General features: G+C 43.4%; 1 protein-coding gene and 1 non-coding gene across 3 annotated transcripts; both read right to left on the bottom strand.

Annotated features, from left to right (window-relative positions):
* Positions 1-58: 58 nt before the first annotated feature.
* LOC144329911 (golgin subfamily A member 8S-like) lies at positions 59-26,016 on the bottom strand. 2 transcript variants are annotated; one of them, XM_077939522.1, is made up of 10 exons: positions 25,929-26,010; positions 10,296-10,345; positions 6,548-6,591; positions 5,249-5,359; positions 5,059-5,102; positions 3,161-3,209; positions 2,979-3,072; positions 2,778-2,882; positions 935-993; positions 59-594 (listed from the first exon to the last, which is right to left on the bottom strand). In XM_077939522.1, the coding sequence occupies exons 1-6, from the start codon at positions 25,959-25,961 to the stop codon at positions 3,171-3,173; spliced, it is 321 nt and encodes a 106-aa protein (XP_077795648.1). In that variant the 5' UTR covers positions 25,962-26,010; the 3' UTR covers positions 59-594; positions 935-993; positions 2,778-2,882; positions 2,979-3,072; positions 3,161-3,170. The 2 variants fall into 2 exon arrangements, with proteins under 2 accessions (XP_077795648.1, XP_077795647.1); XM_077939521.1 differs by lacking the exons at positions 5,059-5,102; positions 5,249-5,359 and having other exon boundaries at positions 449-594; positions 25,929-26,016.
* Positions 2,816-2,876, bottom strand: MIR7197 (microRNA mir-7197). The gene has a single exon (NR_128385.1). It is a non-coding gene; the product is annotated as a microRNA mir-7197 (primary transcript).
* Positions 26,017-27,958: the final 1,942 nt, after the last annotated feature.

The following is a 27,958-nucleotide window of genomic DNA, read 5'->3' on the forward strand; positions in this document are numbered from 1 at the left end:
GGGAGGTGGAGGTTGCAGTGAGCCAAGATCACGCCACTGCACTCCAGCCCCAGTGATACAGGGAGGCCCCGTCCCAAAATAAAAAACAAACAAACAAAAACTCTACTCTCAATTATTACCGTGGAATAGTTGAAGTGTTGGCTTGAACCTCAGAAGGAAATAAACAGACTCATGAGCTAGCCATATAAGTGTAATCTATAAAATAATGGTTTTCATCCATGATGCAATTTTTTAAAAAATGTAAGCCCTAACCCTGAGATTCTGATTCCCCAGGTCTACGGCAGGGCCCCAGTTTGTAGATTTTTAGCAGTCTCTAGAGGATTCTATGGCAGGACCAGAACAAGGACCCAAATTTTCCAGCTCTTGGCTGGAGCCTCCCCATACCCTGCATGATCCCTAGACCATGTCCTCAGCTGGATGGGGCTCCCACCACCCCTGGGGCTGCAGCCTCTTGCCTGAAGCAGGAGCTCAGTCCTCTCCAGCTTCCTGTGCAGCTCCTTCAAGTTGAGTTAAATCCCTGACTTCGCAGTCACTAGGACTTGAAGCTTCTCTTCTTGTTCTGAGTTCTTCTGCTTCAGGTCCTCATTGTTTTGGCTATGGCCAGAGGCAGGAGAGAAAGGAATGAACGAAGAACAGAAAGGACTACAATGAAGAGCAGAAAGGACGGCTCCTCTACCTTCGCCCCACAACAACAGAACCGTGGCACTGGAAGGGACTTCAGGAATCAAGTCACAGGTGGCACACCAGAGAGAAGACATGAGTTCCCCAAGGCCACACCGTGAGTCAGGGGCACAGCTAGCGCTAGAGCTTAGCCTGTGCACACATGCAAACCTGTATGACCACCTCACCAAGCTCACCTGCACCCCTCCCACCTCCCAGCACATCACCCATGCTAAGGGCCCCAGACCTCCCATCCCACTGTCCCCCGTCCTACCTGTTCTTGTATAACTTCAGCCTGAGGGCATCTCTGTCTTTGGTTACCTCCTTGTTATACTGCAAATACAGAAAGATTAAGTCAGGATATAGCAGGCAGAGGAGCAGCTGGCTGACCAGTAACAATAGCTATAATAACTATTCCCCAGTTAACACTTCCTTACTCTCAATCACAGCTGACATATTTTCAAGGCATTTCCAAGCCCATAGTCTCATTTGTTTCTCAAAGAACTCAATAAGGGTGGAAGGGACAGGGAAAGAGATCGAATTTATAGCTGGTTACCAGAGGCCCAGAGAGATCAGAGAATATTGCTATTGTTATTACCATTATTACTATCACTATTTGAACCTTTGAGTGCTTCACCAGGCACCATGCTAGCAATCCATTTAATTCTCACAACCACCATATGAGACAGTTACTACTATTACCTCTGTTGAGCAGGTAAAAAACATGGGGTATTAGAGGTTAATTGCTTGCCTAAGATCACTCAGACAGAGCTGGGATTTGAACACCCAGGTATATCTGATTCTCTAAGCCCTTTTTTTTAATGGGGGTTGGGACACAGAAAGGAAGGAGGAAATTAATCTTATGTTCACCTTTTGAAAGGATGATAAATTCACATAGTCCAAAACTCAGAAGGTACAGAAGGGAAATATCTCCCAGCCACCCTGTGTCTCTCTCCTGAGTTTTGTATGAATCCTTTTGTGGCAGGCCAATTCTCCCTGACAATCACACAGACAGGCCTTCATGACAGTCACACAGACAGCCCTGCACAGCACTCCAGTTTACACAAACAAATTTCCACAGAGCTGCCTTAACATTGAGCAAATAGTTAAACCTAGAGAAATTCATGCCCAGGTATCAAAGCTAGAAAAGAAACATATGGTCAGTAGGACCCTTGCATAGGCTTCTCCCTAACCTGGAGCAAGTCAAAATAATAAAGACAGTCTTATATTCCTAGTCTCGGGTTGACGGAATCTGAGACGAGTCAAGGTAACAGAGGCAGCTGTTTGAATAGATTCATTGGAGAGTCTAAGGCAGCTTTCCAGACCAAGCTGTGAGGGAGATAAGATAGAAATAATCACTCTGATACCACAGTAGACAGGCCTTGAGGGTACTGGGGCCCTCACAGCTTAATCAGACTTAGCCAGCACTTTTTGCCTCTGACTTTCTGGTTGAAACAAAATTAGTTATCAATAGACTTAGGTGAATGCTATGCTGCACGTAGGCACATAACCCCAACCTATATAAGCACTAAGAAAATTGTAACACTTCGAGTTGGCCTGGTGGAATTATCTCCAGCCTTCTCCCTGTATCCGGTTACAGCAATAAATTCCCTTCTTTCCTAGTTTGTTTCTCATTTTTGAGCCTCAAGAAAACGCAGCCAGTGGCTCTGAAACCACTTTCAAGCATGTTTTATGTATATTATCATAGTACTTACACACACAGACACGCACACATACACACGTTCCCTCTCTCTACACAAATGGTAACATACTAAAGATATTCTTCTGTACCTTCACAGTGTAAGTACCATATCCCCCACTTAGGACTTGGCCAAGGCCACAGCCAGGTAAGGGCACGGTAGGCACTTGGCCTCCCAGCTCTGCATCCAGTGCTGCACGTCCAAACTCTGCTTGCTCCCCACAGCGCTCCCCAACTCACCCACAGCAGCCAACTCAGCCCTAGGCTGCCTCTAACAACAACATACAAAAGCAATGAGAAATGGCCCATGCTGTTTTCTGGGCAGGACACTCCATCCTGTAGAAGGGACCTAAAGGTCCCTCACTCCTCCATCTGGGAACCTGGGCTGCCAAGGGATGGGGCAGGCAATAGGACTCACCCTGTCCATGTTCTTCTGCTGCGTCGAGACAGCAAAGAGTCCAATCCAACTCTCCCACACGCTGCTGGGAATACTGCAGGTGGCTGGCCAGATCCGTGGACTCTCCTGAAATGAGAGAGGTTGAGATGGGGCCCAAAGGACTCCCCCAAAAGGCCTGTCAAAGCACCAGGTTGAAGGATGACGGGGTGCCCAGATTCCCACCTTCAAAGTTCCTGGCAGCACATTGCATATGATAGAGTTCAGCATTTAATTTTCCTTTCTCAGACATCAGTATGTTGGTTCTCTGGATTTGAACCTTTGGGAGAAAAGCCAAGCAGGTGCTAAAAGAAAAGGAAAGCAACACTCTCCAGAGGACAGGAGGGAACTTCACACCCTCCACTCACCTCTGCCTCTTTAGGGCTCTCCCTGGTTTTGCTGGCTTTCTTGCTTTTCCTGTAGGAAAAGGAAGACAGAGCTCTTACTAGGGGGAGGCAGAGATGGCTCAGCAAGGGACTTGCCCCCTGAATGCCGCCAATGCCCCAGGACAGGCCCACCCATGGGACTAGGTTATCAGGGACCCTGTGGGGATGAGGTGGAATATGGGGGGTAAGCCTTCTTCCCCAGGCTGGGAGTGGGCAAGACGAGACTGGGGCCTCTACATCTGAGTGCCCCCCAAACCCAGCAGTCATGCTGTGAGCAAAGAAATCACGTTACTACTTCCAGTTGATCCACAATTTCTTGGTTGTGCTGTTTCGTGGGGAGGGTCAAAGGAAGGGGACCAAGGGCGGCCCCCTCGACTCTACTGCCCAGACCATGAAGCGGTAGGTAGAGGCCAGGAGTGGATTTTAAAGGCAAAGTTCTCAGACCCACTGGGACCACGAACTGGTCAACTCTCCTCAAGCTCCCAAGGACAGAGGATTTGGGTCTTTGTTGGTTTTGGCCCACAGCCACAGAACTGAAAGTCTGAATCTGGATTCTCCCAAAACGACAGTAACATAAACCTCTATGAGGCAGGAAAATAGGGTCCGGAGGCAGGGAACCTAAGACTGTTTCGCGCCGACTTCCTAGAACCAAAATGAAAAGAAAACCCTAGCTTTCCATGTCTGAGTAACGAAAGAACCAGAGGCTACTACCTTTCACCTTTTCTGTGAGGCAGATGGGAAACTGGCTGTCTGCAACAAGTTAAGACTGATTGCTGGTCAAGTCTTCATTTGCAAAGAAGTATAACTTTGTAACTTCACCCTAGCCTCTGGTTGGTTGCTGGTTGCTTTTTGCAACCAATCAGATTGTTTGCACAGGAGTGTGACTTTTGTAACTTCACTTCAGCCTCTGGTTGGATGCTTTCTGCAACCAATCAGACTGATTGCGGCTACCACTTCAGTTACATGAGGTGAGCATGAAGTGGCCAATGGGAAACTTCTGGCGGATATTTGGACCCAGGAAGATTCTGTATCCAGGCCCTTGAGAGGCTCCTCAGGCCCACTCCCACACTGTGGAGTGTACTTGTGTTTTCAATAAATCCCTGCTTTGGTTCTTTTGTTGCTTCATTCTTTCTTTGCTTTGCTGGGCATTTTATCCAATTCTTTGTTCAAAATTCCAAGATCTTGGACAACTTGTAGTCACGACCTTCTACCAGTGACATGTATAGATGGAGTCTGAGAAAAGCCCAACATTCTGCCAGTTTGTGATTTGGAAAATGCATTCACTCAACATTGAGCACACACGGGCCAGGTACAATTCTTCATAGCAGGGATATAGGACAAAAAAGGACAGACAGGATCCCTTGGCCCTGAGGTTTACATTCTAGTGGACCTTTAAATCTTGGACTCTCAGAGCTAGCAGAGACATCTGATACTCTCTACCTCCTCAGGAAACACAAGCCCAAGGAGGAGAGGTGGCTTGTCCAGAATCAAAGAGAAAATTAGGGACTGAGTCAGGGCAGAAATATGGAGTTCCTAGCAACCAGTCAGACTAACACTTCCCTGAGAGGCAACAATCCCAAGGCGTGTGTGGCAAGGACTGGAGCAGGGGTGTCTGGAAAAGAGACAGTAGGCAAAGAGGGCAGCAACAGAAGAGCCATGATGCATGCTCCATGGGGTCCCTCCAGCTGAGACCTGGGCCCCCCAGCTCCCCATATACCCTTGGCACCAGGCACCCCTAGCCCCTTTCTTCAGGGCCCCAAGGGGAAATTGGAGCCCAGGATTGGCAGAGTGGCACCAGGGGGCCCTACTGGACTCTTAAGAATGTCTCAATCATTCTATTGAGTTGATTGTTAGATAGCTGGAGTTCAGGGTACAGTTACCTCTTGGTATTGGTTCTGAGACGCAGAGAGGAGGAGCTGGAGGACTGCGGGGAGAGTTAGAGAGGGCAATAATTAGCGGTGGGAGCTGTTGGGCTATCTCAGGGGGCAGAGGGTCACCCTACCCCCACTGTGGGAGGAGGTTTGAGGGCTGGCCCAGGGGGTCACTGCACCTTGGCCCAGGCCCTCTTACCTCCAGATTCTTCAGGATAGCACATTGTTAGAAATGAAAATTCGGAGTCGCAAGGAACACGAACACACAAAAGATTTCTCAGCAAGGCAACTTTACTTCTGCAGAAGGATCCTGTTTGCAAGCCAGATTGCCATGAGAGCACACCAAACAAAGGAAAGCAGGAGTTTTTATCCCTGATGCATCAAGACCCTACTGCTGTGTCCTAGAGCTGGAACTCACAATCTAAACTGATTCTGATTTGCTAAAATCTTAAAACTTCCCTAAATAGGTAATGGCACGATGGAGAACAAAGAAAGGGAGGGGGTTACTTACAGGAAACTAGGATAATAATAACATTTCCAAATAAGGAAAAGGCATAGGCTATGAGCTGGGACAGGCCTAGGCATGTCCGAGCATATCTAGGCAGACTAGAAACTAGAATAAACAGCTTAGGCTTTGTTTAAAATATAAGGACATAGAAACATAGAATACACTTATTTCTCTGCTATATTTAACAGCTACCTAGGGCATAACAAAGAGTCATTAGTAAACTAAAAGATTTATTAGTTTATAGCATAAAAAGAAAACTTTAAATAAGTTTTTAAAAGGAACTATTATTCTTAACACTTATTGTTTTTAAAAACAGAAACTTTGAAGAGGAACTTTTTATTCTTAACAAGATGATGCAGGGCCCTCCCCGTGGATACCTGTTGCTGACTACAAGAGATGATGGTGCGCATGGAGATCTTCTGCCCCCTCAGTGTCTAAGCCCTCTGACTTCCTTTCTTCCCCAGCAACTGGCAACATTTTCTTTCCTGCCTATCTTGAACCCTTCATTCCACAACTCTTTTGTACCAAAATATCTCATGGTTCTTATCTCCCCACCATCCCTCCCTTCAGAGCAGCACTCATCTGGTGCTTCTGCAGCAAAAAATGATGCAACCAGTCACGTGGTCCAACTCCTTCATGTGAACAGCTTCAAGGGAGAAGGCTGAGGGAAGAGGCGACTTCCTCAACATTGCCCAGCAGCAAATCAGCTGATCTCCCAGGATCTGCCCTCTCTTGTGAAAACCTGCCTCGGTTTCTATCCTACTTTCCTTGCCCCTGCACCCCACTCTGGGCTTCAATTTCTGAGGTACCTCAGAGGCAACATCATTGAGCTGTTGGTAGAGTTACCACAGGCTCTTGGTGGATGAGAAAGTCCTAGGGGTGGAGACATGGGTCAGGGGTGCAGGTGGCTTGATGGAAAAGAAGGTCATGGGCAGTGGCCTTCCTGACTCCCTCGGCCTAGAGACTGCTGCCCCAATAGAAGACACTTACTTGGTTTCATCCGTAAGATGAGGGTCATTGTCAGCATCATGTTTCTGTGTGGGAAGAAACATATAAGAGGGTCATTCAATTTCTGGTAACAGGCACCCAGGGTGGGGTGAGCAAAGCTCCCAAGCTCATTCCAACAATCTTGCATCTCCCCAGACCTCAAGTAAAAGGCCAGTCTCAGCCTTCCCCCAGCCCCATCCCCAGGAAGGCCAATTGGTCCTAGAGAACAAGCTACCCATGAGATTGCGAGACCCTGTCTCTCTAAGTTCTCACCATATTGCCCAGGCTGGTCTCAAACTCCTGGGCTCAAGTAATCCTCCTACCTTGGTCTCCCAAAGTGTTGGGATTATAGGTATAAGCCACTGCACCTATTGACTGTGTTACTGATTCAGGCCTTTTCAGGGAAAAAAAAAGTTGCCCAACTAGAAGCCTCTCCCCACTCTCTGGAGGTAAAAAGAGAATCAACCATAGTCATCACGCCTACCCTGTCCTTTTACATCCAGAAACATCAACCCAACCAAGAAACCACCCAAAAAAACAGAGGTAAGACATCTGCCCTATGGCTCTTGGCAACTTAGAAATTGTGGGGCCTCTTTCCTGGAAACAGCAGCTGGGGACCATCCTGGGATTCAGGACTTGGAGTCATGTGGAGCCTCTCCCTTGCCCCCAGCTGGACCTACTTGCTTGACCAGAGCCCCACCCAGCCTCTCTCCAGACTGTGGCCTTACTCTTGGCCCAAGCATCTGGCTCTAGAGATCTTCTAATATCCAACAGGCCAGGTGGGCAGACAGTGGAAAAAGCTGGCTGACCAGCTAAGCATGACAAGAGAGAAACACCAGGGAGCCAGGGCCTGGACAGGAAGCTGGGTTTGGGGAAAGTGGCTACACCTCGCTCCAGGGAAAGGACTGCCTGCTCACTGGACCCTTCGGTCCTGGCCTCTGAAAACCTAAATCTGCTTCCCTCCTTAGAGCAAGTGCTACAGAGGCTAGCAGAACTGAAGATAATTTTAAGTCTTGTAGCTAAGAATGGAGTTAAAAAAAATAAATAAAGCCTACTCTCCTCAAATGGTCCCATCACATTAAGATATTTTTCTCTCTCTCCATTATTCCCTACTTCTGGAAATGTTATCAGCTCTACTCAGGATACCGCAATCACAGATCTGCACTCCTGGAGTAGAAAACCTACATGGTTGGCTGGGTGCGGTGGCTCACGCCTGTAATCCCAGCACTTTGGGAGGCCGAGGTGAGCAGATCACAACGTCAGGAGATCGAGACCATTGTGGCTAACACAGTGAAACCCCATCTCCACTAAAAATACAAAAAATTAGCCAGGCGCAGTGGCGGGCGCCTGTGGTCCAGCTACTCGGGAGGCTGAGCCAGGAGAATGGCGTGGGCCTGGGAGGCGGAGCTTGCAGTGAGCCGAGATCGTGCCACTGCACTCCAGCCTGGACGACAGAGCAAGACTCCGTCTCAAAAAAAAAAAAAAAAATACAAAAAATTAGCCAGGTGAGGTGGCAGGCGCCTGTAGTCCCAGTTACGCGGGAGGCTGAGGCAGGAGAATGGCATGAACCCGGGAGGCGGAGCTTGCAGTGAGCCGAGATCACGCCACTGCACTTCAGCCTGGGCAACAGAGCGAGACTCCATCTCAAAAAAAAAAAAAAAAGGAAAGAAAATTTACATGGTAATAAAAATGAGAAATTTTAAAAAAACTTACATGGGAAACAGTTATGGATATAGAGAAGGTATAGAAGCAACAAGGAGCCAGATGCAGTGGCTCATGCATGTAATCCCAGCACTTTGGGAGGCCGAGGCTGGTGGATCACTTGAGGCCAGGAGTTTCAGACCAGCCTGGGCAACACAGCAAAACCCCGTCTCTACTAAAAATACAAAAGAAATTAGCTGGGCACAGTGGTGGATGCCTGTAATCCTAGCTAGTCGGGAGACCTGAAGCACGACAATCACTTGAACCTGGGAGGCAGAGGTTGCAGTGAGCCAATATCCCACCACTGCACTCCAGGAGAGAGAGCCAGACTCTGTCTCAAAAACAAAAACTAAAACTAAACAGCAAAAAGGAAATATGGGGATCTGGGCCTTTGTTTCCAGAACAGAGAGACCTGGGCTGGGCACAGAATCTCAGAGCATTAGGAAACAGGCTCCAGACCCCCCAATCCACTGGACCATCGGCAGAGAAAAAGCCAAATACACGGCTGCAAGATGCCTCTAGGCCTGTACTCTGCACCATACCACTCAGTACCTCCTCTGAGCTGGCAAGGTGAGTCACAGCACCTGGACAGACCTGACCCACTGGCGGGGGCGGGTAACAGGTGTGAAGACTGAAAAGTCTCTAACAGCAGACAAGGGTGCTCTGTCTCAGTCCCCCTCCCCATGCCCATCTTCAACAGGATCTGGCGCCATTTGTGCCCTGCTCCTCTGGCTTGTCAGGAGCACCCCAGGCAAGTAAGATATGAAGGAAATGCCAAATCACAACCAGAGGAAGTCATCTCCTAGCCCCGTGTACCCCCATGCCCTGCCCCCCACCAGGCTCCCTGTGCTCCTGAAAGGTGCTCTGTGAGTTCATAATGATGGCCATGACCTCACCACTCTCCCTGCCTCCCCTACTCCCCTTATGGATGAATGTTTACCCACCTTTAATCTTCAAGTCAGCCTCAAATGCCACTTCCCCCAGCCTCAAGTCCATTCGGAACCAAGCTACCCCAGAGCTGAGCATTTAGAATGTTCCAAAATTCTCTCTTGCCTCCTTCAGACGAGTCTGCCTCCCTCAGTGTGCAGCCTACCTTGTTCATCTATTCTCTCCATTGTTTATTTAGCAAAGTGCCTTTGCTATCAAGAGCCCAATGAATATGGCTAAGTGTTCATTTTATTTTAAAGAGATTAGGGGCAGAATGTTTCAGTCATTTATCTGTTTGGTTAACCTCATATCTTTTACAGTTAGTTCCTCTGAAAAAATAGCTTCAATCCTTCCAACTATAATGTGAACTCATTTTCTCTTAACCCTGTGTTTTCTCTCTTAAACCAAAGTGAATTAATTTTAAAAAGTGACGGACTTCTATGTGGTCTAATGATCTTTGCCTTTAGGGCAAAACCTAAAGGTTGGTTGGGTTTTTCCCTCCATCCCTCCTAGTCTGAGAGCATCACATTGGGCATTCAAAAGCCCAAATCTCAGGCTGGGCATGATGGCTCATGCCTGTAATCCCAGCACTTTGGGAGGCCGAGGAGGGCAGATCATTTGAGGTTAGGGGTTCGAGACCAGCCTGGCCAACATGGTGAGACCCTGTCTCTATTGAAAATACAAAAACTAGCTGGGCATGGTGATGGGCACCTGTAATTCCAGCTACTCAGGAGGTGGAGGCAAGAGAATGGCTTGAACCTGGGAGGCAGAGATTGCAGCGAACTGAGACCGTGCCCCTGCCACTGCACTCCAGCCTGGGCAACAGAGCAAGACTCCATCTCAAAAAAAAAAAAAAGCCCTAAATCCCACAGGCCTGCTCTGAAAGTTATTCTCAAATTGTTGTTAAACTTTAAGGTATGTCTCACCTTCTCTAAAATGATAAAAGATGTGGGGGAAGGAAAAAAAACAGTCAAACAGGTGAAGAAGTGGACACAAACAGGCTGAAGGTTAAGGCAGCAAAATAAAATAAGCCGAAGACAAAGTATTCCCCCAAACCAGAGAAGCCTAAGGGCATGCACAGCTGGAGAGAGCAAGCCAGAGAGAAGTCTCAGCACCCCCTCACCTTCCACATGTCCAGTGTGGGGAACGCAGCACCTTCACAAGGTCCTGAATCTACAGGAAGCGAAAAGGGAAAAACAAGGGCAGGGGGAGAAAGAGTCACTTAGAGAGAGGCAAGAAAGTCAGGGAATGAGGAAGATATGGGTTCAGGGAAACGAAATGCTAAAGAAGAGTGGAGGAGGTCAAAACCACGACCTGTGATTGTGACCTCCTTCCACCAAATGGCCACCTGCTGCCTTGCCAAGGGCCAGAACAGATAGATGGGAAAGTCATCTATCTGCACTGGTCAGGTGACCCCACTCCATGTGACTGCATTGCTTAGGGAAAGTCCCCTAAGCATGGAGTGGGGTCACCTGACCAGTGCAGCTCTTCATATGCTCACTGGACCCCTCTCCACAGGCCCAGGACATGGGCGATGAATCTGGGAGAGCTCCAGAAGACCTCCACCTCTATTTTAAAAACCAGACTTTTGAGTAACGGTTCACTTGAACAAAGGGGTCTCCAGCTAAAAAACAAATTTGGAAGGCACTGATCTTATCTGGTATCATCTTACAGAGGAGGAAACTGAGGCCCAGTGGAAGAAGTGATTTTTCTGTGGTCACGCAGCAAACTGATGGCAAAGATGAACGCAAAAGTTAGATCTTCTCCTAACCCTAGTGCCTGGGGTTCTCCTCACCACATGCTGGGGCCCTTTCAGTGACTCCTAAAGGGACAGCCTGATGGCAAATGGCTGTTCTCATTGGCCTGGTTTCCCCTTGAGAATGGGGATGAGGAAAATCAAACAGTAACTACCATTTCCTGGGTGTCCTGGGTGTTTACAACAGGCCCTGTACTAGGGATTAACATAAAAACAACAGCAATAACAAATCTCATTTAAACCTCACAAATATATGTAAAACAACAGCACCCCTATTTTACAGATGTGAAAAAGGAGGCCCAAAGAGAGCTCAAGCAATTTGCCCTAAATCTTATCCCTAGCAGATGGAGAGGTAGGATTCGAACCCAGAATTCTTAACCAGTACCTGACAGTTTTTCCACAATCTTAACAATTACCCTCTACTGCCCCTTGGGCCCCTTGTCCCCAGAAGCCTGGCCAGCCAAGACTCACATCCCTAGGTGAGTGGCAACCACCAGAAGTTTTTGTCTCAGTGCTACTGCCATTTTGTTTCCTTTTCTTCCTCTTTACTCCTGCCGAACACAAGGGCTGTTCCTCTGCTAATATTCTCTCAACTTTGGAAAAGAAAAGCAGTAATACTCATGAGAACTACAAGCCCCTACAGTCACATCCTACGTTATGGTTTTTACAAAATACTCTTATACACCATCTGATTTAATGCCACCAACAACTGTACAAGGTGTTGTCATAATCACTTAAGGACAGACAAGGATTGATACGATGGCTAAAAAAAAAAAAAAAAAAAAAAGGCAATAATGAAACTTAAACTCAGTCTTCTGACTCCGAGCTCTGGGGTTTTGCCATGAATCAGCAGCTGCCAGGGACCAAAACCAGAGGCAGATGTAGAAAAGTAAACATAAAGTAGGCAGGAACTGTACACTGTGCAGTTCAGAGTCACACATCGTCACACATCTGTTAGTGTAAGAAGTACACCAGCACCTCTCAAACTTTTACATCAATGTATCCTCATGACAGAAGGCAGCCTTTCTGTTAAATCTGGGAATTTATCAGAAAGAGGACAACCCAAGTCTCATTTCAGAGAGAAGTCTGGTATACTCTTAGAAATCTATGTGACTGTCACCCCTAAGTATATTATTTTTTCTCTTTCAAGAGAATGAAGCCAAGCTGATGCTTCAGAAAGATGCCCCATATTTATCCTGTGCCACTCAAAGTACCCCAGGTTGAGATGAGATGAGGAAGATTCAAGCTGTCAAGTTCAGTTTCCCAAGATCTGTTCCACAGAAGATGAGCAGATCTCACTCCAGAGACCACTGACTGAAAGGCACTCTGGTCTCAGAACCATGGAGAACTCAAATATGAGGTAGAGAACTCAGAAAACAAAATGCTAAAGTCTCTCTTAAGAGTAGAAGCCTGGAAGGAAACCAACCAATCCCATTCTCCCATTGACAACTGTCAATGTTTGCTCACCGGTGCAGGGGGAGGCGATGGTGGGGAGTGTAAGCTTTTCACACTGTCAGTGTCTAAGTTAAGGGAGTAAGGCAACCTGAAACCTCTTGCTCCCAGGTTCCATAGTTCCCATTCCCCTTCCAGCTGGAAATTTGTGCTGCAACCAGAGGAACCAGAAAGGGGGTGAGAACAGTTAGGGGATTGGGTCCTAAGATCAAAGGCCGGTCTTGTGGCAATAATGACAGTTCCCAGGGGGATTGTGACTCACTACATTCCATTCCTTGTTGGGATGATCAGACCCTACACCAGGCCATGGGGGCTACGAAGTCCGGCGGAGTCAAAGGAATGAGAAAAGACTAGTTAAGGCATAAAGTGGGACCAGGGGGCCAACGCTAGTATGGAGACTGCGAAGACCCCGAGCTCTGGGAGCCCACACTGTTTACTGGTGATCAAACAAAGCAGCAGGTAGTAAGGATGTGAGGGTTGAGAGAAAGCAGTGCATCAAGTGAATGAGCTACAGCTGTGACGGTTTAGCATTTTCTTTGCAGTATATGGAACACATTATTCTACTTGAGATAATGGAAAACATGTTCTAGTTTAAGATACACTCGTCTTATGAACCTGTACTTGCTAGAAGCAAGGAGCCAGCAAGTCTAGACACATTCCAGAGGCCACGAGGGGTTTTATGCCCTGAGCCCTGGATTCCATCCAAGCCACAAGGGGTTTTATGCCCTGGGCTTAGATTGTGGTGCAGCAGGGCAGCCTTCCACTCTTTAGCACAGAGCTTGGTATTCCAAAGCTCATGAGGGGTTTTATACCCTGAACCCCGGACATGTTCCAAGACTCTTTTGCTTTATGTCAGACATGCAAGCCCTGCCTCAGCTTCTCTCCCAATACTCAGCTTTTCTCCCAACAACTCCTTCCTTGGGGGGGCCACATTGCTCTGCAGTGGGGGAGGGGGTGCTTGGAGATGTGAGCTCAAAGAGCCCAGGGAGGTCTGGCTTGGGTGGCAGGAGGTGAGGACCAAATCTGGAGTGGAGAGCCTTGGGAGTCATTAGCCCAGAGTCACCCAGGGGTGACCAGTGAGGGTGGGGGCTGGGCTGCTGATGGGGTGGGGCTGGCTGACAAGACTTTGGCTGGGGAAGCCCAGAGGCCCAGCCCAGTATGCCTCAGGAGTGGCACAGACTCTGGCAGTGGTCCTGCTGTCGGAGGGGGCTTGGGACTGGGTCAGGTAGCCACGACCCCGTGCATTTTTACCTTTTTTTCTTGGCCGTGGCCAATTGGCTGCATTTTACCTTTTTTTCTTGGCTGTGTCCAATTTGCTGTGTCAGTTTCTTCCCACACCACAGGGCAGAGAGGGAGGCGGAGTTGGGACCACATCAGTGTGATCCTGGCAACCACTGCTAAACACTTCTAGCCAGCTACCACGCAGCTGTGCGACTGAGCCAGCGGAGGCGTAACCAGGGCCGCAATAGAACGCAGGATAAGGTCATGGCCTCAATGCTCCAAGCCCATTGGTCAATGAGAAAGGAGGTAAAAGGGAAAAAAAAGGGAAAGGAGACATGGCCAGGTGGCAGTGTGGCCGGAGGGACCTGTGGTTTCACAAGGAAAGCTGCACAGGCAACTGCTGTCCCTGCCCACTCCAGGAGAGGGGCAGGGCTGGCTTTCACTTTTAAAACTTTAAAACTTAAAAAGAAAATCTGCACGTACTTTATATATATGTGTGTCTATGTGTGTGTATATGTGTTCCTTCAGAGCTATCTTCATTATACAGCTTCTATACCAGGTCTTTGATTTTGGCCTTTGTTATTCATCTTCAAATGGAGCACAAGAATTACCAGTATTACCTCAATTGTGGTACAAATCCTATAAAAGTGGAAAACCCATAGCATGCTTGATGATTAATGCAGCAGACTATATTATCCAACATTCCAATAAGATAAAATAATCACAATGATTTCTCTTTTTTGGAAAAAGATTATTTTATTCTCCTACATTATTGTTAAGACTTTTTAAATAAGAAACATGTCTAATATCTTTAAAAACACAGTTTTCAATTTAATAAGCACTCAAAGCTCTTTACCAGTTTAAAAAAAAGTACAAGGTCCTTCTAAAGTAAGGCTAAATGCTAAGTGATGGGGGAGAGAAAAAGGACATAAATAACTCCTACTCTCAAGGGGTTAATCACTAAATCCTATTTGACGAGAATCACCTGGCCTCTCCAAACCTTGCAAATGAAACTGAATTTCTCACTCGATACTTGGCTATGACTTGTAATCATGAAAACCAAGAGTTGGCCGGGAGTGGTGGCTCAAGCCTGTAATCCCAGCACTTTGGGAGGCCGAGGCGGGTGGATCACGAGGTCAGGAGATCGAGACTATCCTGGCTAACATGGTGAAACCCCGTCTCTACTAAAAATACAAAAAACTAGCCGGGCGTGGTGGCGGGCGCCTGTAGTCTCAGCTACTTGGGAGGCTGAGGCGGGAGAATGGCGTGAACCCGGGAGGCGGAGCTTGCAGTGAGCCGAGATCCTGCCACTGCACTCCAGCCTGGGAGACACAGCGAGACTCCGTCTCACAAAAAAAAAAAAAAAAAAAAAAAGAAAACCAAGAGTTGTGTTATGTCACTATGTATTGCTTGTTACCTGAATTCCACACTAGGCTGGGATCAAGGGTTCAATCTTTCATGATTTGCTCCATAACCTGTGTGCTTCTTGTCCCAGACCAAACTAAGCTTTCTTCTAGAGTTCTACAATTTACAGTTAGTATACAAGAATGGTTCTCAAAAATGTCATCTCTGGACCAGCACCACCAGCATCACCTGAGAACTTTTTATAAATGCAAATTCTCAGGCCCCACCCCAGACCTGATGAATCAGAAACTCTGGAGTAGGGCCTAGCAATCTGTGCTGCAATAAGCCCTGCAGGTGTTCAGGAACCTCTGGCATACAGCAGGTAGAAAAATGTGTTTCCTTCTGTAGGCCCAAAGCCAGGGATACTACATGTTCTGTCTTTATATGAAACAAAGACATGCAATTAAAAGACATAAATCTCCTTCCTACTCCCACCCTCCAGCTAATGTGTTTTTTTTAATAAGTTAAACAGGAAAACAAGTGTCAATCAGAGATTTAATCTAAAAAGTATATTTACAGGTATCTGTTCTTATCCAGTCTGATCTTACACAATACCACTTACATCCTCCTACATCTAAAGTTTTAGAAAGGGACCTTCACAATATAAGTCTAAGGCACACTAGGAGTTCTATAATAAAAGACCAAGTAGATCTGAATGTCCAAACTTACTAGAGAAGAAAAGTGGATCACTGGCTGTATTTTCAAATTGCATTCAACAGGAAATTAAAGTTTTGAATTTTTTTTCAACTTTATACTTCCAAGTTAATAGAATTAAACCAGAATATTCCATTCTTTCAAAGCCTCTAGCCAGGCAAAGTTTTACTTTATTACTTCTTGCTTTTGACTGATATAAAGCAGAGTCCTGGTAGGCATATTGTGTATACTTGCAAAGATGCAGAACTAAAGTTGTTAATATTAAAACAAAAGTCCTGTAAACTTCAGATGGTGAGTGTAATACTTCAGAACTAGCACTAAAGCCTCAAATATGAAAAGATACCAAAAACACCACTAGCAAACAAAAGTAAACTCTCAGCCAGAAGCAGTAGTTCATACCTGTAATCCCAGCACTTTGGCAAGCTAAAGTGGGAGGATTACTTGGAGTCAGGAGTTCAAGACTGGCCTGGGCAACATAGGTAATTCACATCTCTACGAAAAAAATTAAAAATTAGCTAAGCCTGGTGGCACACGCCTGTAGTCCTAGCTACTCGGGAGTCTGAGGTGGGAAAATCGCTTGAGCCCAGGAGTTCGAGGCTGCTGTAGCTACGATCATGCCACTGCACTCTAGCCTGGGTGACAGAGTGAGACCTAGATAATTACATTCTGTCCTGCTCCTGTTTACACTAAAATCACTAAGTTAAAACGCTTTCATTCAGCAGGATAAAAATTAAGTGAAATGGCAGGGCGTGGTGGCTCACACCTGTAATCCCAGCACTTTGGGAGGCCGAGGTGGGTGGATCACCTGAGGTCGGAGGTTCGAGAGACCAGCCTGACCAACATGGAGAAACCCCATCTCTAATACAAATACAAAATTAGCTGGGTGTGGTGGTGCATGCCTATAATCCTAGCTACTCAGGAGGCTGAGGCAGGAGAATCACTTGAACCTGGAAGGGGGAGGTTTCAGTGAGCTGAGATCACACCACTGCAGTCCAGCCTGGGCAACAAGAGTGAAACTCCATCTCAAAAAAAAAAAAAAAAATTAAGTGAAATGTGGCCAGGCACAGTGGCTCACGTCTGTAATCCCAGCACTTCAGGAAGCTGAGGCAGGCTGATTACCTGAGTTCAGGAGTTTGAGACCAGACTGGCCAACATGGTGAAACACCGCCTCTACTACAAATAGAAAAATTAGCCAGGTGTGGTGGCGGGTGCCTGTAATCCCAGCTACTCAGGAGACTAAGGCAGGAGAATCATTTGAACCTATGAGGCAGAGGTTACAGTGAGCCGAGATCATGCCACTGCACTCCAGCCTGGGCAACAGAACCATACTCTGTCTCAAAAAAATAAAAATAAATAAATAAAGTGAAGTGTGATTTTGGAGCCTGGGTAGCTAAAAGAGGAAAGAAAAAATAAAGCTAAACAACAAATTACTTAGTAGGAGAAAGTTTTTGTAACCTCGGTGACAGAAAAAAAGGTTTAAATCCCCAGTCCATAAAGAAAACTTTAAAATTACTCAGAAATATGATTTTAAAAGATAAAATTATTTTATAATTTTATAAAATTACTCAGAAGAAAACAAATGGTTTCCAACAGAAAATGGGCAATGGAGAAACAGACACTTTCCACAATAATAAAAACAGCCAGTAAGCATATAAAAGATTCAAAAGCACTAGAAATCAAAGAAATGTAATGAAAACAATGAGATTTTCTGCTTAAAGACCAGCAAAGATGGCAAATGGAAGGGGGAAGTTAGAGCTCTGTCTCTGTTGGTGGGAGTATAAACTGAACCAAATTTCCTGCACGATAATTTGAAAATTTCTATTAAAATCCCTAAAACTGTTTTATATTATTTTCCTCCAGAAATTCTACTTCTATGAATTCAGTCGTAAAATGCTTGCTCGAGTCCATTAAAATGTACATATGAGGAAATTCACCCCTGAGGTGCAACGATTAACTTAATATACATCCAGCCATTAAAAATGATGATACCGGCCGGGCAAGGTGGCTCAAGCCTGTAATCCCAGCACTTTGGGAGGCCGAGACGGGCGGATCACGAGGTCAGGAGATGGAGACCATCCTGGCTAACACGGTGAAACCCCGTCTCTACTAAAAAATACAAAAAACTAGCCGGGCGAGGTGGCGGGCGCCTGTAGTCCCAGCTACTCCGGAGGCTGAGGCAGGAGAAAGGCGGGAACCCGGGAGGCGGAGCTTGCAGTGAGCCGAGATCCTGCCACTGCACTCCAGCCTGGACAACAGACCGAGACTCTGTCTCAAAAAAAAAAAAAAAAAAAAAGATGATACCAGGATATATTTATTGCCATAGAAACATGCCCAAAATATAGTAAGTGACAAAAGATTATATATTATGATTCTACTTTTTACAATGTTTATATGCATAAAGTATAAAAAGCAACAAACCAGAATGTTTTGACTGGCAAAATTAAAGATGTTTCTTTATATTTTGTCATCCAAATTATTACAGAATGTGATTTCCTTTATAATCAAGAAGAAGTGTTATTTTCATTTATTTATATTTAAATTTCCTTTTCTTACTTTTTCTCATGTATGTATCCCATGTAGGCTTGAGAGGTAGAATCCCTGCCTCTTGAGGTCATTCAGTCAATTTTTGGAATGTACACTACACGAAGCTGCCCTATCTTCCTTTTATTTTAAAATGTATGGAAACATTTTTGTTTTAAATTGTTTTATTGTTCTCAGTGTTTTTTAAAATATATGAAATTGAAGCAAAGACAAAGGAAAGGCTGACTCCCCACCTTTCTGGGGTTACTCTTCCAATTTTTGCTGCTATTGCTATGTATTAATATTCACTGGGTACTAAAAAGATGGGCAGCCCCTTAGATCCTTTTTTCATAATCTCACTTCATTCCTTCATTCACTTATTCTTAAAGGGGTAATGTATACAAACACATAATTCGAAAAATTTAAAAATATAACTACAAAAGTATGTGGCAAAATCCCATTCATATCCTATTCTCCCTCCACAGCCAAACACTTTTAATCGGTTTCTCATGTATCATTTCAGAATTTACATTCACAAATACTGCTCTTATCTCTCAACACAAAAAGCAGCATACCATATACACCATACCATTCTTTGTTCCTTTTTAAAAACCACACAATATATCTGAGTTCTTCTACCTGAGTACATAGGTCTTTCTCATTCTTCTTTACAACTACACAGTATTCCACTGTTTGGATGTCCCACAGTTTATTTAACCTGTTCCCTGTGGGCAGACACTGAAGCCATCCTCATCATACTATCACAAACAATAATGCCAAGGATAACCACCCACACACCAAGTTCATTTCTGAATGTGCCTTTGATGAAGCCTCTATTTAAATCAGCACAAGATCACAAGGCTGGAAAGTTAATTCCTTTTTTAGTTTTCATTATGTACAGCAGTATGTAGCAAAAGACTCCCTTGAGCAAAGCAAATGTACTCTTTGAGGATGTATTTCATAAAATAAATGGATAAATAGAACACCCAGCATAACAATTTCTATTTAACAATGCATATGTATGTATACAATACATGCATATGCATAGAAAGTATAAAATAAATCCATCAAAGCATTAAGCATTGTCTCAGTATGTTGGACCTACGGAGTGCTTTGTAGATCCCCCCTCCTTGTTTATCAATTCTAATTTCACAACAGTGAATATGTACAATTTTTGCAATGTAAAATTTCTAAAAATGTTAATTCAAACTAAGCTGGATATATTCTTTCAGTCTGTCCCATATTTGCATAGTGTTCCAGAGTGTTCAAATATCACTTCATTTAAAATTTTTTTTTTCGATATAGAGACAGGCAGGGTCTTGCTCAGTCAACCAAGTTGGTCGTGAACTCCTAGATCCTGCTGGATCCTCCCACCTCTGCCTCCCAAAGTGCTGGTATTACAAGTGTGAGCCATCATGCCCAGCCAGCTTCATTTGAGAAACCTTTCCCTAGCACTCCATATATTACTAATTATTCCTTCTTCATTTTCAGATAGCATTTTCTTCATATCTGTATTACCTCACTTGTCACATGATAACCAGGTACTCGCCCATCTGTCTCCCTTGATTGCTCATGGTCTCTTTGAGCAATGTGCGACCTTGAACAGTGTGTGACCTTGAACATACATGCCTCCTACACAGAGAAGGAAATGATTCCCTACAGTGTCATCTTTCCCAGAATTCAATACCTGTATTTCTAAATTGTTCTAGATGCTCTGCCAACAACCTGAGAATGTTATGCTCTTCCCCTAAAACTTCCATCCATTACTGAGTATCTACGGCCATAGTTAAATCAACTGTGACATGCTCTCTGGTCAAGCCCATTCATAGTTTTTTCTGTAGGTGATTTTTAATTTTAATTTTTGATTTTGATTGTTTTTTTGGTATTTTTAAATCTAGGAGTGTTTGGTAAACTTCACCCTATCTATATCTCTGTGTCTTTGCACCTGCTAGTCTCTGCTGGGAATGATGCCTCAAGGTTTTATTCACCTAGAAAGAATTCCTCCTCACCCTTAAACAATCAGCTTAAATAACACCTTCTCTGGAAAACCTTTATATCCTCCCATTCTTTCAGTAAGAGTTGAGAATTCCTTAACTCTTGAAATGTTTGTGCCTCTATTACTACGTATCAGGCACTGAACTAAGTGTCTAGGAGAGAAAGATGAAACTGTAGAAACTGCCCTCATAGAGCTCACGGTCTAGTATGGAAAAGCAGCCATATTAACAAGTAATAACCACACTATAATATTAACTACAATACCAAAAGGGAAATGTATTGAATATTTGACATGTGTCAATCACCTTGTTAGATGCTTTATTAACAATTATCTATGATCATATTAGATAAGTATTTGGACAGAAGGCCATGAAACTCTAGGACTGCTAGAGTTTGTTATACTCTCAATTGTCTTCTAAAGAAACTGTCTCCTAATGGTTCTTTCTGAATATGCTATAGTCATACAACTATTGTGCAACTGTAGCGTACACAAAAAGCATATCTGTAGCATATCCATGTGACCAATAATACATAAAACCAACCTTACTTGTTTGGCCACAAGTAACTGGACCAAGGATCAGTTAGCTGGATCAGTGTTTCAGCTAAGGACAACATAGAGGTTGAATTTAAGGGAGATCAATCACCAAGAACATGGCATGGCTCAAAATTCTCTCCAATAGGGGCCTTCCGTTTTTAGGAGGTGACAGGCTAATCCAATCAGATACTCTTCTCTTGGAAAATAGAAATGTTGGGTGAACAAAGGAAAAGAGGGCAGGTCTTCAGAGCTCAAATCCTATCCTATATACTGCTAAATTAATGTTCTGTGACGTTTTGAAAGTACTAGAGCCAAGAAACAATATGGCTACTTAGATGACTTCCCATCCAAGTTTACATTCAGCCCTCATTACCAAAGATGATATGTATGTGCCTCTTCCTTGCAACCCATCAGGGTCTAACACATCGTATCACCACTTCTGAAATTAGGAAATAGGCTCAGAAGTCCAAGAGCTGGACCAAAGCAATTCAGTTGGTAGGTAGCAGAACCAGAATTCAAAGAGCAAGTCGGCATGATTCTTCTGCAATACCCTGCCAGTAACATGGGCAAGTGGCCTCAAAATCAACAAAAGACAAGTAGAGGTTGACATGCGTCAGTGGAAAGAGGCTCAAAAGGAAGAGTTTATACCCAAGAACAGAACAGAAACGTTCTGGAAGTATGTCTGGGGATGTGAAGTAGGAAGGGGCACACCAGATTTCACCTTGGTCAAGTGACTGTCTACTTCCCCCGAGCTCCAGACTTAGCTCTCTGTCTTTCTTACTGTAATATAAAATCCACAGGGCAAGACCTTAATCTCTAGCTCGTTCACCGCAGTTTACAGCAGAATCTGGCTTAATGTAAGTGTTTAATAAAAATATGAATGAATAAATGAATGAACTATCAAAGAAGCTAAAGAAACATTCCACCTTGTTGGGCGAAAGGGTTATCATGAACCAGACCCTAGCAGTCACTTACAAATACAGTTGATGCTCATTATTTGTGAATCCTATATTTGCAAATTTGCTTACTTACTAAAATGTGTTTGTAATCTCCAAATTAATACTTGTGGAGCTTTCCAGGTGATTCATGAATATACACATAGTAGTGAAAAATTTGTCACTCCTTGCACACGTCCCAAGCTACGGTCAACTAAGGTGACCCTGAGCCGCCTTGTTTCAGCTCTCATACAAATATGACCCAAGGATAGAGACAGCAGAGGGCAGTGCAGGGTAGTGCAAGAAGCTGTGGCTCTGGGACCAATTGGACGAAGTCTGAATCTTAACTCTGGCACCTGTTAGTGAAGCAGCCTCAAGCAAATCACTTAACGCTTCTGTACTTCCTTTATTCTTTTGTAAATAAAGAAAATTCAATCTACCAGGATGAGCTGTTTTTAGGAATTAAGATTATAACCTATGCGAGATATGTATATATGTGCCTATTTTCCCTGGGAACAAGGGTTTAGTACTTCTTTTTTGTTGTTGTTGTTTTTGTTTTTGAGACGGAGTCTCGCTCTGTGGCCCAGGCTGGAGTGCAGTGGCTGGATCTCAGCTCACTGCAAGCTCCGCCTCCCGGGTTCATGCCATTCTCCTGCCTCAGCCTCCCGAGTAGCTGGGCCTACAGGTGCCCGCCACCACGCCCGGCTAGTTTTTTGTATTTTTTTAGTAGAGATGGGGTTTCACCGTGTTAGCCAGAATGGTCTCAATCTCCTGACCTTGTGATCCGCCCGTCTCGGCCTCCCAAAGTGCTGGGATTACAGGCTTGAGCCACCGCGCCCGGCCTAGTATTTCTTTAATTCAGTGTTCTAGGCAACTTTATAGAATATAACTGCTGCAAATAATGAGAATTGAATGTAATTATTTATAAGGAAATAACAGAGAAGTAGACAAAACAATTATTTGGATGAGGTAGAGGCAGGCTTCAAGAAGATTTTGAAGAAACAGAACTTACCAGGCACATAAGGTGTGGAAAAGGCTTGCAAGGAGAGAGAATGGCACCTACAGAGAGAGGTCCAGATAGTGGGAAAAAAAGATAGGTTCAGGACATGGCACTTCAGGAAGTCTAGAGCAGTAGAAGATGAGGCCAGAACACGATGCCATAGTGCTTCTGCACCCTGCATACACCCTGTACTGCAGAACATCACTCTCCACATTTAATCTTGGTTTCTAGTTCTCTCTTCTATTAAACGGTGAGCTCCTCAAGTTCAAAGTCTCTAAGAAATCATAGCTAGAGTCCTCTAAATTTGCAAACAAGTTATTACTAAACACAAATACACCCAAGAAGACTGTACAAAAATAACTTTGGTTTTCAGTTGCAGTCATAGCAATTCACAACTGGCACACATTTGTAATTTGTCCAGGGTTTTTCTCTGATGACTGCTGTAACTCTGTCATAAACTATTTTCATTGCTTTAGACACCCAGACATTTGTTAGAACAGTTTTAAGATCTTGCTCTTTTTAGTGTAATTGATTAGTTGCTTGATTGACTGAGATGGGGTCTCATTATGTTGTCCAGGCTGGTTTTGAACTCCTAGGTTCAAGCCATCCTCCTGCCTCAGCCCTCCAGGTGGCTGGGATTACAGGCGCACACTGCTGCGCTGGGCTCTAGTGTGATTTATTAACAAGGCTTAAACATATGGTCCATTAGACAACGCTTCCACCTCAGAGTAAAGATTTCTTTTAATTCACTCTGACTTATTTCTCTATATGCAAGATACAGTTTACTATAGTAAAATACAAGGAAGCATATTGATATATATATATGTGACAAACAGGATAAGGAAAGCAATATAATTTTTTCCACAAAAGCTTGCAAAATCCTGGCCAAAGCACAGTAAACATGATGTTAAACTCACAGCTTACATTTCTCCACTGAGAGCTAGGAAAAAATAATTCCAGTTTTTGTAAAGTCACAAAAGTAAGCACTGAGAGAATTTATTAGATTTTGTAAACTTGTGTATTCTCCCTAACCCCATACACAAGTAGCCAAAGGAGCCTATCAATCTTACCCCGATACTTCAATTTCCTGCAGCCTCCAAAATAAAACTCTCACTGTCCAGTATCTCATTTGAAAATTTATATTTTCAAATGTCTAAAATCTTAAAATTAAGAGCAGCGCATTAGCTTTTCCCCATAAAAATTTTTGGTATAATTTTACTTAGGCACAACATAGTTTGTACTACTATCTAAAAACATATGGATAGAGCCAACATTACTAGAAACCAAACGAATATACCATGCAGATGAAAAGGGAATAGAAAATGTGGTTTTTAAACAGATTCAGTGCTGTTATTATCCACTCATAGGTTGGGTGTGATCAAATCACACTGTGCTGTACAGCTAAGTATGTCCTGTATTTTATGACAAAGTAGGGTAACATTATTTATTGAGGATCTGTGGGGTGCACAGAGGCATGCTAGAAGCTGTAAAAGGTTTGATTCTTGCCGTCAAGAAACGTCCAAAGTTATAGATTACTCCCAAAACAAATGAGTGAAGCTCTCTCAAATATATGTACAACCACATGTGAAACGGAGGTGAAGATGGGGAAGAGCTTAGGCTCAGGGACTGTATTCAGGCCTTTATGGTGGCATTTCTTGATATCATTACACATTTTTAAAAATAAGCTAAATTGTCATCAGATTAGTCTGAAATTTATAGAGGCTTTTGTTGGTGAGAAACGCATTTTATGTAATTTACCCACAGGAATGTTTTTGATCAATGTTATCTATTAAAGACTGCAGTTCACAATATTTCCCCCGTTAATAGTATGTATCTTTTTGGAGCTGATCTGGAGGAGTTCTTCCCAGAGTATCTGTATCCCGATTTTCAGATTCCATTTCATCAGTGGGGCAAATTTACAGGTCAGTATAGGACAAGTTTTAAACATTAATGGAAAAGAGATTGTATTACATTTATATTGTCTTTCTAATCTGGCAGCCTTGAGTTTAATTTAGAAAATTCCTCCATTTTTAATTTACCTTTGTTTTGATATATTTTATTATTATCCTCTTTTTCTTGACTTCCTTGTCAACTAATATATTTTCAAAAGCTTCTTGTTAACTTCTAATTACAGGTAAGTTCCGTTTTCTGTTTGCTTAACAAGCTCATTGACATTTTATTTGCAAGCACAGTTCTTGCATCAAATGGAAGATAACAAATGAAACATTTGTGCATTGAGGTCAATATAGGAAAGCTTAGCAGAGTGATTACTTATTTGTTTTCTGTTAATGTCCATGCAACGGCTCTGGGAATAAATGAAATGGAAGTACAGGGGACAAAATCATTCTAATTAGAGATTTACCTGGAACCTTTTTTAAAAATTCTATATACATGCCCTACTTCTCCTCACCCTGCCAAAAGCGCCCCCACCTCCTTTTTGCCTTGATCCCCCACCAAATAATGTAGAAAATGTGATGGGTTCATTTACTTAGTAAAAGAAAACCTTGTAAAACAAGGAGACAGAGAAACAATTTTAGTGCAAAGTATAATATGGCATATAAAAATATGTTCTACATGATTTTAAAAGGCTTTATAAAATTATTTCTTGTCTTGTTATTTATGAAATTATTTCAAGTCTAGTTTTTTTTTTTTAATCTCACTGTTAGAGACAAAAACTCAAAACATGCACTGTGAATAAGGTATAAGCAAAATTTAAAGACCACTACATTTATGAAAGACATTTTAGATTTAACTTAAAAAAATTTACAATTCAATACTCAAGTATATACTGAAATTAAACTATTCTTACTTGAATAGATAAATATGTAAGACTGTCAGAAGTATTAAGTATAGTCTGAAGATGTTTCAGAAACAGCAAGTCACGATTCTGATTGCATTTACCCAGTTACAACAAGAACTCCATCTATAAAGAGTTGCCTTTAACTCAATTCCTAACCTAAGACCATTGATTTCGAGTAAGTAGAGTGGGTCATTCATTAAGGCACTTAAAAATATATATATATTGATTCTGACTTGGAGATACCTAGGTTAAGTGTACAGGATACAAAGATTTTGACTGAAGCAGTGTTAAAGATTCGTTAAAATATTTTGTATGCAGCACAAGTTAAAATTTTTCACTACGGTAACTGTACTTTTTTAAGAAACTAAAGCAAAAACAGAAAACTAAAACAGGGTAAATATCAATACGGCATTAGTTCGTTTTCATGCTGTTGATAAAAGACATACCCAAGACTGGGAAGAAAAAGAGGTTTAATTGGACTTACAGTTCCACATGGCTGGGGAGGCCTCAGAATCATGGCAGGACGCGAAAGGCACTTCTTACACTGTGGCAGTAAGAGAAAAATGAGGAAGAAGCAAAAGCGGAAACCCGTGATTAACCCATCAGGTCTCGTGAGACTTACTCACTACCACGAAAATAGCATGGGAAAGACCGGCCCGGTGATTCAATTACCTCCTCCTGGGTCCCTCCCACAACATGGGGAGTTCTGGGAGATACAATTCAAGTTGAGATTCCACAGCCAAACCACATCAAGTACATTATATGAAACGTCCTAAATGTCAATAAACACATTGTATTAAACATACTATTTTTCTCATGTATCTGTACAATGGAATAACAGGATTATTGGGCTCTTCCTAAGATTATATGGATTCTGAAAGAGACACATGTTAAATCAAAATTAGGTGAAAATTATTACAATGTATGAATGCATTACCACTGTGCCTAAAAGTACACAGGAAACTGAATATTTCCATTTCAAAAACAATTTTAACTTAATAGTCTTATTTCTCAATTATTCTCTACATTTTTATAAGAATAACAAAACCAAAATTGTACCCCAATAAAAATCAACAAATCTCACAGTTCATTTTTATAAGTCTTCCTACCACTGGACAACTACAAAGCTTTCTGGTTCTAGAGTCTATCTCCATATTGAGGAATCAAGTTAAAGGACGCTATCTGGATGTTAATAAAACTCAAACTCCCTCATAAATTCTATTAAAACTACAAAATATTACTTTCAGATAAGAAGATATTAAGTTTCCATGACTACACATAGGAATGACATTTTAAGTTAGAAATCTAAAGAATGGCTGGGGCGCGGTGGCTCACGCCTGTAATCGAACTATTTGGGAGGCCGAGGCAGGCGGATCGCGAGGTTAGGAGATCGAGACCATCGTGGCTAACAAGGTGAAACTCCGTCTCTACTAAAAATACAAAAACAGCCGGGCGCGGTGTCGGGCGCCTGTAGTCCCAGCTACTCTGGAGGCCGAGGCCGGAGAATGGCGGGAACCCGGAAGGCGGAGCTTGCAGTGCGCGGAGATCGCACCGCTGCACTCCAGCCTGGGCGACGGAGCGAGACTCCGGCTCAAAAAAAAAAAAAAAAAAGAAAAGAAATCTAAAGAATGCCCATAATTGGCACCAAGCCATTACTAAAGGAGTTCTCTTTTGGTAAAAATATACAATTTTTTTTTTTTTTTTTGAGATGGAGTTTCACTTTTTAGTAGAGATGGGGTTTCGCCACGTTGGTCAGGCTGGTCTGAAACTCCTTCCTGACCTCAGGTGATCCACCTGCCTCAGCCTCCCAAAGTGCTGGGATTGCAGGCATGAGCCACTGCGCCTGGCCCTAAAAATATACAATCTTTTTAAGGAGCTAAATCGAGAGTTAATTTTGTCACTGTAAGTACAACCAACCTGTACCTTAACTTCCAATTAATATACCATCAGCATTCTCTGTAGCGGTACGCACGTATCTACTATATTATGTCCCAGAATTTTTTGCGTAATAAATTCACACAGTACAACACTCAAAAATGTCTACATCCTAAGTGAAAACTCTCCCTTCTACTCTTGTCCTCAAACCACCCAGTTTCCTCTCATTCATTCTCCTTCCTCCACACAAGTTAACCACTATTCTTGTATGTTCTTCTTTAAGATTATAGAAGAATATTCATGCATAGCCAATTGTTATTAGCCACTGCCCCCTGCTTTCCCTCACAAAGAGTTGCATGCTTACAGACACTGGTGTGTAAGGTTTGAGGTACCAACACAGTACCTCAAACCTTTGTGATTTTTGACAATATTCTAAATGAAAGATGGACTCCTAGTATAGTTTTCATTTGTATTTATATTATTGAGTGAGACTGAGCATGTCTCCATTATTATGTTCATGAGCCATTTGTTTGTTTCTGTAAACAGACGTTTAATATCCTTTTTCCCTTTTTTTTTTTTTTTTTTTTTGAGGCAAAGTCTCTCTTTGTTGCCAGGCTGGAGTACAGTGGTGCAATCTTG

This window comes from Macaca mulatta, chromosome 7, assembly GCF_049350105.2.
Source record: "Macaca mulatta isolate MMU2019108-1 chromosome 7, T2T-MMU8v2.0, whole genome shotgun sequence".
Classification (NCBI taxonomy): Eukaryota; Metazoa; Chordata; class Mammalia; order Primates; family Cercopithecidae; genus Macaca; species Macaca mulatta.